This window comes from Rosa chinensis, chromosome 5 (genome assembly GCF_002994745.2).
Source record: "Rosa chinensis cultivar Old Blush chromosome 5, RchiOBHm-V2, whole genome shotgun sequence".
In the NCBI taxonomy this organism is placed as follows: Eukaryota; Viridiplantae; Streptophyta; class Magnoliopsida; order Rosales; family Rosaceae; genus Rosa; species Rosa chinensis.
The window spans coordinates 6,054,569-6,070,677 of NC_037092.1; the positions used below are offsets into that span (position 1 = coordinate 6,054,569).

A 16,109-nucleotide genomic window follows, 5' to 3' on the forward strand; every position below is an offset into this window, starting at 1 on the left:
TTAGCAATGATAGATAGATGTAGGAATGTCTAGATTTTCTGGGTTTGATGAATATCTGGGTTTCTGGGTTTATGGTAGTGGGGAGTGATTCACACTACCATGGGGCCCTAAATCTGGATCTGGGCTGACTCTCCCTTTTTCTGATTCCAGGTAGACGTGAAGACTAGGGCACTCGTAGGTTAATAGGATGGAATCAGAAACAAGAGCCACACTCGGGGGAGAGTCGTCGCATCAAGCCTTGGAGAGGCAGGCAGAGCAGGCGATAGATGCCTATCTCGCAAGCAGCGGTACCCGCCGTGGGTACCTGGAGGAGGAGACAGCTTCTACAGCCGGGGTGGTATCCGTAAGTCCCAAGAGTGAGGGAATAAGTGGGAGCGAGGAGGGTCCGGGGTCCGAGGACAAGGTTACCATTGCAATTCCGGAAGGTGTGCCAGTACGTAGGTATACGCTGATGGATGGAACGAAGTGCGATGAGCCAGTAAGAAGCATGACGATGAAGGAGATTACTTCTGTAGGTTAAGGTGGGGAGTACCGGACCAAGTGGAGCTTAGGCCTCTGGGGCCGGACGAATTGGCATGTAATCCACCGACGGGATGGGTAGAGGTATATGAGAATCAGCTGCTGCATCCAGGGGCTATCGTTACCGTTGCCGAAGCCAGTTCAATATATATTAAGGATGTTGAATTTGTCACCGGGGCAATTGACCCCGAATGCATGGAGGCAACTTCTCAGCATGCTGGCGATGTGGGACCTATGCGAGCAGGGCTGGCCCACAATAAATGAGTTTCGAGTGGTGTACCGAGTGACTTACTAGAAAAAGTATGGAGGGACCGTGACCTTTAATGCACGGGACTATGAGCCGCTTGTTACCGATCTACCTACCTCACAAAGTAAGAAGTGGAAGAACAAAGTATTCCTCGCCAGGGGTAGGTGGCAGATCAAAAATAAGAAATGGCAGGTGCCTGGAACGTAACAAGCCATCAGGGACCAGTAGATGTGGAGAGGAAACGTATTATAAGGGTATATATCATATGACAGGACCCGCCCCCAGATTTCACCCTGAAATCCGAAGTGGCCCTGCGGGGTCCACCTTAGAATAAATTCTTCCAAAAATTTGGCAGAACTTCCCCTAAAATGGACTACCCAAAACCTGTAGAAAGGAAATTTACACTTCTAAATCACTCATCCTTATTCTCCTGGAGCCACCCTACTCCCCAAATCACAACATCGTCCAATTCACATAATACAAAACGCAACTTGAATAACATTAATCCCACAGGTAATCAGAGCAATTCTAATAGAAAGGTAAACAAGGAAAACCTAATTCAAAGGCAAACGTGGAAGTCATGCTGTTGACTATGCCTCAACTCCTTGTACGCCCGACCTCAACTAATTTCGCCTGCAAACTGGGCATTTGAAACTGAAGGGCCCAGGGGAAAGTAAATAAAAACGTTAGCGTGAGTGGACAAAATAAGTAATTAAGATGATCTAAAAGAAACAAACTTGAATACTTTCCCACTTATTTAAATTTATGAAACCTCGATGCATGCAACGTTTATAAAACGTATTTCTTTAAACTCAAAATCTCGTGAAAACATACCAGCCTCGCTGATTAAGAGAAATCGAACTAGCCCCGCTAGTCAAGTAATGATAGGATATGGGGAAGAAGGAATCACCATACGGGTAAAGGAGCCCTTAGGCTCTACCTACCCTCGACTACCACTCACACATAGATTGTGTGAGGAGGAGAACTAATAACCTCGACTACCACTCACGTGAGGAGGAGAATCCTCGACTGCCACTCACAAACACAAAGTAAGTGAGGAGGAGACACAATCCGAACAACCCGAGTATGGTGAGGAAAACAATCGAAAACCAGTAAATCCATAAAGCTTCCCCAACAACTCACGAGAAAAAATAAGTATATTTCAATGACGTGGCCCCGCACGCCAAAATATTCTCAAAATCATAACAAATAGGCGAGATCAATTTATAAATCGTAACTCATAAACAAAACCGAATCAAGAATCATCAATAAGGCATTCTCAATGCCAAAACCGAAAGTCGATAAATAAACAAGAAATATAATTCCATCGAAATCCCATTTCGAAAACTCTTTCAGAAATCTCAAATCGACGAATGAAAATAAATATGAAATTCCGGAAATCACCTCGGAAAAATAATTCGTCAAAAATCAACATAAATTATAAATTCGAATCCGACCATAACAAATTAATATCTGCAAGTCATAACCGAGATAAATCGTAATCAATCTATGAAAATCATTATTGAAAGCAAATCCACGAGATAAACCGAAATCAAATTCCAAAATCAATTCATATGCTCGAAAAGTGATATGTTAATTAAATAAAGCAGTAATTCAAGAAAATAAACGCATGCATCATTATTTAAAACAAAAGTCCACTCACAGTACTATTCCGACGATCACGTATACGAGTTCCTTCGTCGAGTAGTAGCTCGATACATCGCCCTGTACAATATTATAATTCGTGAAAAACGATTCGGCAATTAAATACAATTCTAATATCTTGTCCTCCTAAATCAAACTTCCAATTTCTTTTCCAATTTAACCAAAACTTCATCATTAACACCAATTCTTTAATTCAAAGTTTCTAGGGCAAAGTTGAGAGAAATCCAACGGTGGAATTCTCGAAAATCAATAACCAAACTATTGAACTTTGGAAAAATTCTGATCAATATCCAAACCTCCTCCAATTTCCCCCAAACTTCACATACAAGTTCCAAAACATTTATAGGATTTAATTGGGCTAAAACAGAAATTAAAAACCTACTTGACTCGCCTCCACGCGCCACCAACAGTGGCAGCGCGTGGGCCCCACGCGCCGGTGGCCACCACCTCCGATGGCCACCAAATTTTGGCAGCAGTACCTACTCAACAAACCCAACAACTTCCTCAACTGTGATAAAGTCAGAAAATGAGTAGAAATACCTCAACAATTAAGGAGAAGCATCATCTACGTCTCAAGGGAAGCATCATCTACGTCTTAAGTGAATAGTGACCCCAAACTTCAAACCGTCGATTCTTCCTCCACACTTCAAATCGCTACAAAATACTTGGGAAGCATCATCTACGTCTCAAGGCGCTTCTAAAGGACTAAAGTTTGTCGTATGTGGTGGCCGGAATAGGGAGAAACCGGCGTTGACCTCAATATACTACAGTGACCATCCTCTTCTTCTCGATGCTGCACCTTCCACAGTTCAAATTAAGCTACCAAACAATCCCAGAAATTAAGAGAAGGAAGAGAGCTTTCCAACGACACCTTATGCGTCAAAATCTGTTGCCGAATGGAGGAGTTACGGCCGGAAGAAGGTGTAGAGGTCGGAGAGGGAGGGGGAATCGGGGAGAGAGGAGAGAGAGCTCGGTAAGTTTCTGGAAAAATATGGAAACTTACCACAGTACTTTCTCTATATATAGAAAGTTACTATGAACAATAATTTTAGTATTTTGGCTATAACTTTTGCATACGAACTCCGATTTAAGCATACCACATATGCACACGCTTGGTTTAACGTCCTCTACAACTTTCATGAAGAACATTTTCTCAAATTTTGACCCAAACAAAAAGTCAACTTTTAGGGCCACTAAAAGTATCGAAACAAAGTAAAAAGTGAAAGTAATTGTCGTTTACCATCCAAGTGACTAGTAAACTGGTAAATTGAGATACGGGACGTAACACCATATGGGGTAACGCGGAAGGAAGGAGCTCTTACAGATTCATCCGGTACCCTATATTAGATCAGTTGGGCTTGGGAAGAGTACCCGGTGAGGAACGATGCCAGAGTACTTGTAGTATTAATACTAACTTAATTTTTATTTTGACTGACTCGTGTCCTTGTTTTGCAGTCAAAGTACCTAAGAGGAAACCAAGGAAAGGCAAGGAAGAAGACGAAATGGATGACCTGCACCTGATGGATAGGCTGATGAACCAGGGAAACAAGGCCCTACGGATCGACGTGGACCTGGAGGGTAAGAGGACCCAGACCTCCATTGAGGATATCCTGTTGGAGATACCGGATGAAGGGTATGGGGAACCGGACCACAATGCTCTAATTGTGAGGCAGGTGGCTTCTGGACTGGAAGCTGTGCTTACCATGGTGGGCCTGGAAAGGGGCAAGGGAAAAATAACCGGGTCTCAGGCTTCTCTCTCCAGCGGGTCTCTTGGTAGCGAGGGCGTGCTTTTGCCTGGGGAGAAGAGGAAAAGGGTTCATCGCCACCGTCACCGTAGTGGGGCGAATGTGGAGGTGAGGTATACTGGTCTGGAAGTAAAGGGGGACTCGAAGAAGTCCAAGAAGAGTCATCAGGCCCTTCTGGAGTCGACCAAATCACTGGGGCTGCTGTCTCCGGTGCTGCCTGTTGTCCTTAAGAAACCGATCAAGCAGCTGCTCTCCGAGTATGGTGTGGCAGATGAAAAATTTGTGAGGTCGATGCTTGGGGACCTCAAGGACATCGACCTGGACCGCATCCGGGCTAAGGATAACACTCCCCAAGAGAACAGGAGGCTGGCGAGGGTGTCGATGATGCGGGTACGTGGTTTATTGTCGTACAATGTTGTGTGTTCATACTTTTATGTTTTATTCCTTAGTGGCAATAATAGTACTGCTACCTTGTGCAGGCACTATACAATGTCTACGCCATCGATGCTAGTGAGGAAGATACTCACTTGAAAGAGGAAGTGAACAGCCTCTCCAGGCAAGTGAAGTATCTTCATGGGGAGAAGGCTAAGCTGGAGAAGGAACGGGACTCCCTGAAGAGGAAGGTAGAATCTTGCCTCCCAAGGTAACCGAGCTGGAAAAGGATCTCGGAGCTTGAGGGCGAACTCTCCGGGGCCAAGGATGAGATAGAAAGTGCCCGAGGCTCTCTGAAAGAAGCTGAAGACTCTGTCAAGTCATAGAAGGCGAAAGCAGAGCATCTGGAGGAGCGCCTTCCCACCGAAAGGGAAGAAGCCGTTGCCGGGTACAAGGGCTCCCAAGAGCTTAGTGACATGCTACTTGCTGTCCAGGACAAAGCCGTGATCGTAAAGTATAGAGAGTGGGCGGCAGCCGGGTACCTGGATGAAGGCAAATTCCGGCAGGGACTTCTTGAGAGGAAGAGGGAACAGGAGGCTGCTTCTAAGGGAGGTGCCTGTGGATCGCAGAGTGCCGCTCATGACCAGTAGGAGTTGTCCTGAACTTTGTGTTATTAATTTTTTTTTTTTTTAGTAGAGGATGTCGTTGTCTTGAACTATGGCTATAGAGCCGGTGCTTAATCCTTAATTCCTTTGCGAGGTAGTCCTGGCTTTTTGTGAATGGTGATTTTTTGAACTTGAATGGGAATTTAAAATGAATTAAAATTTCTAGGATTTTATGTCTCGTTTTAAGCGTTTGCTTGCATTACTTATTACCGGAATAGAGTAACTGCAATAGTTGTGTCCGGGAATGCTGATGTAGGTAAAAATGCTAGAAATGGTCTGAATAATTCATTTTTCCATTCAAGTACCACATGGTGGTTGATACAGAATGAGTACCCGTTGGGTAGCTTGCCATAGATGTATGGTCAAAAAGCAAAATCTAGGACAAGATGCTGCGGGAGCTACTTGTACTAGTACCAGAGGCGCTGCGTATTCCATGGGTGTCGGGAAATGACCATGTCCATGTCTCGGATGTAAAAGGTTGCGGGGCCTACCTCTTCGATGATCTCGTAAGGGCCTGTCCAGGATCAATCCAGCCCCCGGGGTTCTGGGTAAACCTGTTTCATGACCCAGTCCCCCGTTACAGTGTCTGGGATTTACCTTGGCATCGTAATAACGAGCTATCCTCCGCTTGTTTTCCAAGTTATGCATGTGTGCCACATCCCTTCGTTCCTCGAGCAAATCAACATCGAGCTGTAGGCCTTCCATGTTGGTACCCGCGCCGAAGTATTCGATTCTGGGACTCTGGATTTAAGTTTCAATGGGGAGGACCGCCTCAGACCCAAAAGCCATGCAGAAAGGGGTATCTCTGGTAGCGTCTGTCGTCGTTGTCCTGATAGCCCACAATACCTCCGGGAGTTTAGAGGCCCAAAGACCCTTGGCCTCATTGAGTTTCTTCTTCAATATTTTCTTGATTATCTTGTTGACAGCCTCAACCTGACCATTGGTCTGGGGGTGAGCCGGGGACGCATAGAGGATTCTAGTTCCCAAGTTCTCAATATAAGCCCTAAGCTCATCATTGTCAAACTGGGTGCCATTGTCTGTGACTATGGTGTCCGGGACTCCAAACCTGCAGTAAATGTTTTTCCACAAGAAGTTTTTCACTTTCTCCGTGGTTATAGAGACAAGAGGTTCTGCTTCTACCCACTTTGTTTGGTAGTCAACAGCTACAATGCCGTACTTGAATTGTCCCACTACTGTAGGAAGCTTACCGATCAGGTCCAGGCCTCATTGGCAGAATGGCCAAGGTGCAAAGAGGATGGAGAGTGCAATGGGCGGTGCCCTTGGGATGTTTGCATACATCTGGCACTTGTGGCAAGAACTAGATATTGTTTGAGCTAGGGCCGACATGGTTGGCCAGAAGTATCCTGCCCTCAGGGTCTTGTGTGCAAGAGACCGGGCCCCTGCGTGGTTACTGCATACACCAGCGTGTATGTCCTTCATTATTTTGTGGTCGTCCTCTGTTGTCACACACTTGAGGCTGGGGAAGCAATGACCTCTTCTGTACAATTTACCGTTCATGATCATGTATCGAGCTGACCTTAATTGGAGTCTCCTGGCCTCAACCTTATCGTCTAGGGCTAAATCGTCGACCATGTACTTTAAGATTGGATCCATCCAGGAGGCAGTGTGGTCCACCGTGAATATTTCTGACACCGTTTTAGAGGTGCTTGGCTTTTCTAGTATTTTGACCTTGGTAGCCCCGTAAGCTGGACTTAGAGAAGTAGCCGCAATCTTAGCAAGGGCATCTGCCTTGTCATTTTTTGCTCTGGGTATTTGAGTGATGACGTAGGAGGTAAATCTCTGAACCAGTGCCCTGGCTAGGGCCTGGTAGGACGACACGTGGGGCTCTTTTGCCTCGAAGTTACCATTGACCTGGTTCATAACCAACTGGGAATCGCTGGAGATATGAAGGTGCTAGACGCCTAGTTCCCGGGCGATCTGTAGACTTGCTATGAGTGCTTCATACTCTGCGGCATTGTTGGATGCCTTAAAGGCAAACTTGAGGGCGTACTCGAAGACTTGGTCCTCCGGGCTGATTAGCAAGATGCCGACGCCACTTGTCTTTTTGTTAGATGCGCCGTCAACGTACAATCGCCAAGCGCTTGATGGTTGTGGGTTCGGGGCCGGTGGTTTTGGTGTTCCCGTAGGTGGATCATGAGGGGGGATAAGCTCAGAAATAAAATCTGCTGCTGCCTGGCCCTTAATTGCTATTCGGGGCTGGTACTTGATATCGAACTCTCCCAATTCAATGGACCATTTAATTAATCTTCCCGATGTCTCTGGTTTCTGCAGAACTTGTCTTAATGGGTGATTAGTGAAAACGGTGATCGAGTGTGCCTGGAAATAGTGTCTGAGTTTCCGGGCTGACACTAGGAGGGCTAATGCTACTTTTTCAATGTCCGGGTACCTAGATTCCGCACTAATGTAACATTTTCCAGCGTAGTACACCGGGTACTCGTAATCAGAATCATTCTTAATCAGAGCGGAGCTCACGGCTGTAGAAGATGCCTCTAGATATATGTAAAGCATTTCTCCTGGAACAAGTTTGTAAAGTAAAGGTACCTCTGCCAAGTATGCTTTTAGGCCGAGAAAAGCAGCTTCGTGCTCAGCGGTCTAAGCTATTACCTCTACGTGCTGGGTTTTCAGCAGCTTGAAGAAAGGAGTACACTTGTCCGTTAGTTTGGAGATGAATCTTGATAGAGCGGCTACCTTACTTATAAGGGATTGGACCTCGTTCCTGTAGGTTGGGGATATCATGTCTAATATAGCCTGCACCTTCTTTGGGTTCGCCTCAATCCCCCTGTGGCTAATGATGTACCCTAGGAACTTCCCTACTTCGACCCCGAAAATGCATTTCTGCTGGTTAAGCCACATACCGTTGCGTAATATGATAGCGAAGACAATTGATAAGTTGGTTACGTGGTCCTCGAGGGTTAAGTTTTTTACCAGCATATGGTCCACGTATAACTCCATGATAATACCGATGACCTCTACAAACATGGAGTTGACAAGTCGTTGATAAGTGGCACCTGCATTCTTCAATCCGAAGGGCATGACCTGGTAGCAATAACAACATTTGTCTGTAGTGAAAGCAGTGTGCTCCTCGTCTGCAGGGTTCATTCGAATTTGGTTGTACCCACTGAACGCATCCATGAAACTGAGTAACCGGTACCCAGCGGTGGAGTCGATTAGTTGATCAATTCGTGGGAGCGGGAAGCTATCCTTAGGGCATGCTCGGTTGAGATTTGTATAGTCTGCACACATGGGCCATGATCCCGGAGATTTCTTTGGTACCATGACCACGTTGGCTAACCACCGGGGATACGTTACTTCCCTGACAAAGTTGATGGCCATCAATTTCTTTACTTCAGCCTGGATAGCCTGGTACTTATCATGTGTGAAGGCTATGCGCTTCTGTCTTACCGGTCCCGAGTAAGGAACAATGCTTAGGTTATGCATGGCTATGTCAGTTGGTATACCGGGCATGTCTTCGTATGACCAGGCAAAAGCAGATGCGTTAGAGCGGAGGAACGATATTAGGTCTTCCCTGATAGCCGGAGCCAACTTGGTACCTATCTTGACAATCATGTCCGGGAACTGCTCGGATAGTACGACCTCTTCGATGTCTTCTACGGCACCAGGCCATTCCTCGTCAGAGTCAGTATCATCTCTGGGGTCCTCGTACCTGTCTATGAGAGGGTCGGTGGCCACGGGCAACATTTCTGACTTTCCCTTGCCCTGAGATACCGTTAAAGAATAGCACTGCCTTGCTGTAGCCTAATCACCCCGTATGGTCGCTATTCCCACCAGGGTTTGCACCTTCATCATGAGCATGTGGCCTGCAATGAATGTCTTTAAACGCTAGAGTGTCGGCCGACCCAAGATAGCGTTATAGGATGAAGCATGGTCTACGACAATGAACTCTGTCTTAATGGTTGAACAATTTAGACTTTCTCCCATCGTGATCGATAAGTAATCTGATCCCAGGGGTTGGACTATATCTCCTGAAAATCTGATGAGGGGCTCATTATCCTGGGACAGCTTGGCCCTTCCCCTGTTCAAAGCTTTGTATGCATCACGAAATAATACGCTAACCGAGGCCAAGGTATCTACGAGTACCCTAGATATTATGTAGTGGTCCATTTGGAGCGTGATCAGGAAGGGATCATCATGGGGCATTTTTCAGATCAGCTTCTTCCTCCTGCAGGAATGTGACGGACTTCCACCCAGTGTCGCCGTCTTGTTACAGGGCCTTGTGGAAATTGAAAACTTCTTGGTGGCTGAAACTGGAATTTCGCTTCCTCCTCTGGGGTGGTAAATCCTTCGGGCCTCCACCATGGATCGTGAAGATCTAGCGGTATATGTTGATAGCTCCTATCTCTTTAGCGGGTAGATACCGCTAAAGCTTGTGTAACGCCCCAAACTGCACCTCACCAGCTTAAGCACGTCACAGTGCCGCGAATCTCTAAAACATAAACCGAACGCTCGATTTACATTCTAGAGACCGCTAGGCATTTTATTTGAAAAACTTTTTGTAGAAACACAGCGGAAGCTACAAATACTTTTGAGGTGAAAAACTTGAATTTGTTAAAACCTATCTCATCCGTCCAGAACTTGGATAAGAGCTAACATGAGGTACGAATCCCTATGAAAAGAATTCAACTCATTTTGACACGAGACTAGATTTCAACAAGTCCTGAACACGAAGATTTAGAAGTATAATTCAGGTTGGAAACCAAACAAAGATTTACCGAACTTGTTCCGCACACCCAGCTCCATCCGCTACTGTCCCGTCACCAGTGCACAGTACCTGCATCCATGCTGTGGTAGGGGTGAGCTTTCGTCCTCGCTGCTCAACAGGAACTCTAACTCGACTAGGTTTGAAAATCAATAAACCAGTATTGGGAGCGCTCCAGTATGAAACATACTTAAACCAAATATTTTAAAAGAACGACAAACTTTATAAGAATGCTTTTTAACTCGAAAATCGATGCATGATACAAAATTGAATACGCGCGCTGAATCTTACCAGATGGCCGGTCCCATAGACCCACTACACGACCTTACCTCAATTTACTTCATCACCAGGTAAGCGTAGCGAGAGCGTCCGCTACCTAGCTACGCACACGTACCGGGCCCGTTATTACTATCGGAATACCCGGACGACCGGCGTAACTAACCCTCCGGAGGTTTTGGGGATCGAACCCAAGGAAGTCAGAGCCACCCTTCGCTCTCAAGCCATCACACATTTTCTCACGGATTGGTTAGTATGCATTGCATTTGAACTTAACCAAATCGTACCACTTAACATGCATCGCTTAAATAACAATATATAAGAAAACAACTAACCGAGGAGAGTCCTGAATCCCTACCTGGATTCCGATGCTTTCTCTCACGTACTCCGAGAGTTGCGAACCTTCTGTTCCTCGGATAACTGGAGTCCTAGATTCCGACATTTTGATAGTTAATAACTTTTGAACAATTAAACGAAATCTCAACGATTAATATATCGTCCAAACCAACTTTTCATGGTTTGACCAGGAGTTGACCAAGGTTTGACCGACCTTTCCTGGTTTGACCAGGATTGACAAACTTTGACCATTGTTTGACCAATCGTTAATCGTTCGATAATTACCTAAATTATCGAACATTGACTTGAAGTTACGTTATCGACCAAACATATATTGAGTGCACCCGATTACTAAGGCCACCCAATATATATATACTTATATATTAATTTCTTTCACTTTCTATCCATTTAACATAAGTACAAGCATAGAACATATTTCCAATTTCATCAACATTTTATCTCAATCACGCTACACTTGGTCTTTTACTTCCATTTCGTATCTTGTCGCATAGTAATTACACGGAATTTACTATGGACACCCAATACTTTCCAATTTCCATATAAGGTGTACCCAAAACTACTATGGACACCCAATATGTTATTTTTCTTTCTTTACGCTACCATTTCACACAAGGTGTGCCCAAATTACTAAGGACACCCATACTCAGAGTTGACCATTTTCCTGATTCACAACAAAACTCAATCCACAATTATAATATCAATAGCATATTCAACAACATATTCAAACATAAACTCCAAACACCCAGAGATTAGAACCACCTGACAAAATCGACAACCAGAGGAACTCCAATTTCAACCGAGCTAAACCCAACTCACTTTAACCACTTCTAATCACCATTCCAAGACCAAAGCTTTCAAGGTTCGGATTATACCTTCAAGTTCCTCTGCTATCAACTCGGTTTCCCAAAACTCTCTGCCGAAACTAGATTGATGAAGAACTGATGATTCTCACGCCAACAGCTCAACCAGTTTCTTGATTGTTGGCCTATGAGTGCAGTTCAACAAGAAACAAAGCCCAGAAAGGCCGGAGAAGTCGCCGGCGTCGAAGAACACGGCGAAGCCGAAACTTAACCCAGAAATGAAAATCATCAGAACCCAATCCAAACTGAAACTAATTACACAGACTTAAAGATCATGACCAGGAGAAAAGGTTTTATACCACAGACGGCCCAGAAGGTGGCCGGAGGCGCCGGAAAATTCAGAAATCGCCGGTAAAGCTTCGAGCTTCTGAGCTTCGAATCTCTCTCCAGGGTCTGTGCATGGACGAACCAAGAGCACGAGGATGTAGACGACGAAGAGGTGAAGAAGATGGTGGTCGGCCGTCGTCGATCGGTGGCCGGACGAAGTAGCGCCGGTCGAGTCCTACTGTGGGTTTCTGGGTTTCGTCGGGTCAGAGAGAACTTTGGTTCTCTTCCTCTCTCTCGATCCTTCTGGATCTCCCAACAGAACACTAAGATATATAGACTGATCCCATTTAAGGATGGACGGCTAGGATCAAGCGGTGGAAGCGGTGGATGGTCTAGATCAAACCACCTAATTTCTATTTCTTTAAGCAATTTCCTTAATCCCAAAACTTCCAAAATACTTAAAAATTAGCTCGGGTATCCGGAAAATTCTCCGAAAATTTTCACGAACTCGTCGTGACGTGTACTTCATTATCCAACTTCTAAATTGAGGATTTCACTTCACGAAACTTTCTGAAAATATTCTCGCGTACTTTAACTTTTATCGAAACCGATAAGTAAATTATCGAACTATTGCACTTAAGCTCGATAAATTTTTCCGGGGCTCACAGCTTGCCCTTCTGAATTAGTGATTCGATCGTATTCTTTAAAGCCATGCAAAGGTTGGTATTGTGGTCGGCATCTTCATGGTATGTACAGAACCTTATGGTATCCTGCTGGGTAAGTTTACTCTTCGGGAACTTCCTCGATGGTGGTCCAAGTATCTCATCTTTGTTCTCGTTCCAAATAGTTTCATACGAAGCGTTGAGGATGGTAAATACCTCATACCGGGGTGGTGGTGGTGTTCGCAGGGCCTGCTGTGCCCTATCTTCGCGGTGAGATTGAGTGGTCACGTAACCGCTACACCTGGACGAGGACTCTTTGCTTCTCTTGCTCGAGTTGTGGGGTGATCGTCCTTGATCATGCGCCCACTCCCGCTTTCTTGGCTCCTCCCTGGCCACTGGAGCCGGGTTAGAGGTTCTCCGCTCTGGTCTGATGTTATCCCCGTATGTTTCGAATTCGGCCTGGGCATGTCTGATGGCCGTGGCCATCAGCTCGTCGTAGCTAGCTGGGGGATGATGATTGATCCCGTAGAGGAACTCCACGGCTCTTAAGCCCCTCCTGAAAGCCAGCTCAGCCAGTTCCTTGTTAAGGTCCCGACACTTAGTGGTAGCCGCTTGCCACCGATTGACGAAGGATTTCAATGTTTCATTCTCCCCTTGCTGAACCTTCAGTAGCCCCTTTGGGGTGTGTATCCCGTCGGTACGTAGGATGAACCGAGCTAAGAATTTGTCCGCGAGCTCCTTGAAATTCCCTACAGAACCGGCCGGCAGTTCGTAGAACCAACTCAAAGCTTCCCCTGATAATGTCTCCTGGAACATGTTACAACACACCTCATCCATGTATCCCTTGGCGCTTGTTTGTGAGCAGAAAGCCTGTAGGTGCTGGTACGGGTCCCCACTTCCCATATAGTCAATCTTCAGTGGCTTTGATATGTCTGATCGAATGATACCTCTAACCTGTTGGGTGAAAGGACCTGGACGGTCCTCGTAAGTGGTCAGGGGCCGCCAGGTGTCCCTATTCTCTGCTGCCTCTACTCTTGCATGAAGGGCATGCAAGGAGTTGCTCATTTGTAAGAGTAACGCCGTGTTTGGATCAGTTACCGGCGGGTCACTTTGAATAAGCTGGGGTAAAGGTGGTGGTGGCATATGCCTCAGGCTCTCCGGATACAGATCCACCGGTACCTGGATGACTCGGTTACCGCCTCCTGTGGACGGGGCTACCGCTATGCCGGTTACACCCGGGACGGGGGCAACATTTAACTCTGTCGTTACCTGAGATGCTCTAGCTAGGGCCTGGGTGAGTGCCTCATTATGCTGGTGCCTACGGTCCAGTGCCTGGGCAAGCGCAGTGTTTTCATCTTCCAGCTCCTGCAGCCTCTGTTGTGAAAGGAGGTTTGTCTCCCTATCGATTATTTGCTGTTCCCGATCGATCCTGGCTTGTTCTCGGAAGGCTATGATCTCTGCTCGCATGGACTCCAACTCTGAGACCGGGGCCACTTGGTCCTGGATGACCGGTGGGCTGTTTGCGCCCTATGGGTCCAAGAATCCGAGACCATGTGCCTCTCTTCCGATACTTGGAGTCCCTGCTGATGAAGCGCCCAGAGAGAATACCAGTGCCCGGGCAACACTTCTACCCTCACCTGCCGCTTCTTCCGGTTCGGTCATGATTCGGGACCCCTATCTGGCGCGCCAATGTTTCTGGTGGCTTTCTCCGGGTACCTCACTCAGAATGCTATACCACCTGGGGTACCGATCCAACTCTTCAATCCTGTACCAGAGACACAACGTTAGAGGGATAAACCGTACCGGACGGTTTATGCCCCTCCGATGCCTGAGTAAGATACTAATATACAGATGAATTATATAAATAGTAGATAAAGGAGTTATTACCCGTAAAAGGTGGTTGTGCTGATGCTTTAATACTCGAGCAAGGGAAAGGGGTTTCCCCTTTTCTTCGATGTGGGACGCATGTTGTCCCCTTGCAGCTATATCAACTTTCTGGTGTATATTTAGATGGATTGTGCTGATCAGGTCCGTACCCCTCTGTGCCCAGGGTGCCGTCCCTGACGCGAACCATCATGGTGGGATGTGAACCTGGCCCGTGGTCTGGTACCTGGGTCTTCCTACGGGCCCCAGTTGGCTGCCAAACCTAGTGAACTACCTAGAAGTATGTACAGTTATCCTTGACATTTCTTCCGGATGGACAAACAGGCACTAAATTAGCTTCAATATTTTCACTTTGGTCCAAGACAGGTTTAGCCGAAGAAGTTTGGTTAGTTTCTTCATCCCCTTCGGTAACTCTGCTATGTGAGTATCAGAAAGATCAAGAACAGTAGTTTCTTACACTTTTCTAGAGAAGGCAGGAATTTTAAGTTGCAACAATGATGCAAGAGAAGTGCACTGAGTTTTGTCAATCTAGAAAAAGATGACTGTGGAAGGGAAGTGATATCAGTATGAGAAAGGTCAAGAACTTGAAGGTTAGGCATACTACGAAAAAAATTCTCATGCAAGTTCAAACCTATGGGATTATGCTGCAGCAATAATGTGATTAGCTTGGCACTCTTTGGTTCTCCACTGAGGAATTTAAACTGATTCATCATCAATGAGGCTCTCTCCACATTGTGTATCCAATCCCCTAGGAATTTTTCTTTCTGCTGCCCAGCTTTGATGAAAAACTGAGGACTTGCTTTGGTAATCTGGTCTGCCATATGCTTAACCAATCTGCACATCTTTATGCATTCCTTTCCACCTTCTTGACTAACTCTTTCCAGAAGGTAAGCTCCTACGAGCTCATCTAGTATCTCTCTTGCTTGTACCATATTTTCTACCCGTCCATCTCTCTTGTTTCTATCCAATAAACCCTCCCAAAACCAGTACTCCACTAGCTCTTTTTTACCAATGTAATGACCACATGGGTATAACGCACAATACAGGAGACATTTTTGAGCATCTTTCTTCAACATATCATAGCTGTACTTCAGACGAGCAAATGCCTTTTCATTCATGCTTTAACCAAGTGAGAACTCTGTAACTTCAAAAGGGCTGCATTCCATGCAGCATCAACACTGTCAGCATCAATTTTTAATTCTTTCAAGGTCTGTGCCAGAAAGCCAATAGCCAAGGGCAAACCATCACACTCATCTACCATCTTCTCTGCCATAGTTCGAGTATCATCCCTCAGGTCTGAGAATCTAATGCCAGCTTCCCTCTCAAACAATTCTCGTGCCGCTGTATCTGAAAGAGGTTTGATCTCAAACTTCTTGTCAATTTTGATGTCATTGAACACTGGAAGTGATCTGGATACTATTATAACCTTGCAGCCATTTTCCCTTGTTGGCACTGGAATCCAAATTAGCTCAAGAGACAGCTTCTTCCACATATCATCCAAAATGATCAAAAATCTTAACTCCTTCCATGCACTTGCCAATGTGTCTGCTCTACTCCCAGTGGCTTTATTCAGATCAATTTGTAATTTCTCTGCCATTTTATTCTGCAAGTTGTGAATAGATTATTGACTTGATCCTCTATGCTCTACAGTAACCCAAATAACTTTGTCAAAATGGTCTTCAGATTATCTACTGCCGTTATTGGTACCTTCTGGACCACAACTTCTGTAGTCATTCAGTATGAGGTCATTAACTTCCGACACAACTGCTGTCTTGCCGAAACCAGCCATTTCATAAACATGTATAGTCCCGACCTCCTCTCCTGTTACATACTCCGTAATCTCTTTAACCAT

At 45.7% G+C, this 16,109-nt stretch overlaps 3 protein-coding genes across 3 annotated transcripts; all 3 read right to left on the reverse strand.

Annotated features, from left to right (window-relative positions):
- Positions 1–5,960: 5,960 nt before the first annotated feature.
- LOC112202991 lies at positions 5,961–6,441 on the reverse strand. The gene is made up of 2 exons (XM_024344022.1): positions 6,422–6,441; positions 5,961–6,279 (listed from the first exon to the last, which is right to left on the reverse strand). The coding sequence occupies exons 1-2, from the start codon at positions 6,439–6,441 to the stop codon at positions 5,961–5,963; spliced, it is 339 nt and encodes a 112-aa protein (XP_024199790.1).
- Positions 6,442–12,373: 5,932 nt separating this feature from the next.
- LOC112202992 lies at positions 12,374–13,840 on the reverse strand. The gene has a single exon (XM_024344024.1). The coding sequence runs from the start codon at positions 13,838–13,840 to the stop codon at positions 12,374–12,376; it is 1,467 nt and encodes a 488-aa protein (XP_024199792.1).
- Positions 13,841–15,371: 1,531 nt separating this feature from the next.
- LOC112202993 (disease resistance protein SUMM2-like) lies at positions 15,372–16,109 on the reverse strand. The gene is made up of 2 exons (XM_024344025.1): positions 15,965–16,109; positions 15,372–15,847 (listed from the first exon to the last, which is right to left on the reverse strand). Exons 1-2 carry the CDS (start codon positions 16,107–16,109, stop codon positions 15,372–15,374), a joined length of 621 nt encoding a protein of 206 aa, XP_024199793.1.

Excerpts from the sequence above, each read along its gene's own strand:
- LOC112202992 (XM_024344024.1), bottom strand. The coding sequence starts at position 13,840 with ATGCGAGCAGAGATCATAGCCTTCCGAGAACAAGCCAGGATCGATCGG.
- LOC112202993 (XM_024344025.1), bottom strand. The coding sequence starts at position 16,109 with ATGGTTAAAGAGATTACGGAGTATGTAACAGGAGAGGAGGTCGGGACT. Across the intron at positions 15,848-15,964 it reads CAGAAGTTGTGGTCCAGAAG|AGAAATTACAAATTGATCTG; the intron begins GTACCAATAACG and ends ATAAAATGGCAG.
- LOC112202991 (XM_024344022.1), bottom strand. The coding sequence starts at position 6,441 with ATGAGGCCTGGACCTGATCG. Across the intron at positions 6,280-6,421 it reads ATGAGGCCTGGACCTGATCG|GTTTGGAGTCCCGGACACCA; the intron begins GTAAGCTTCCTA and ends CATTTACTGCAG.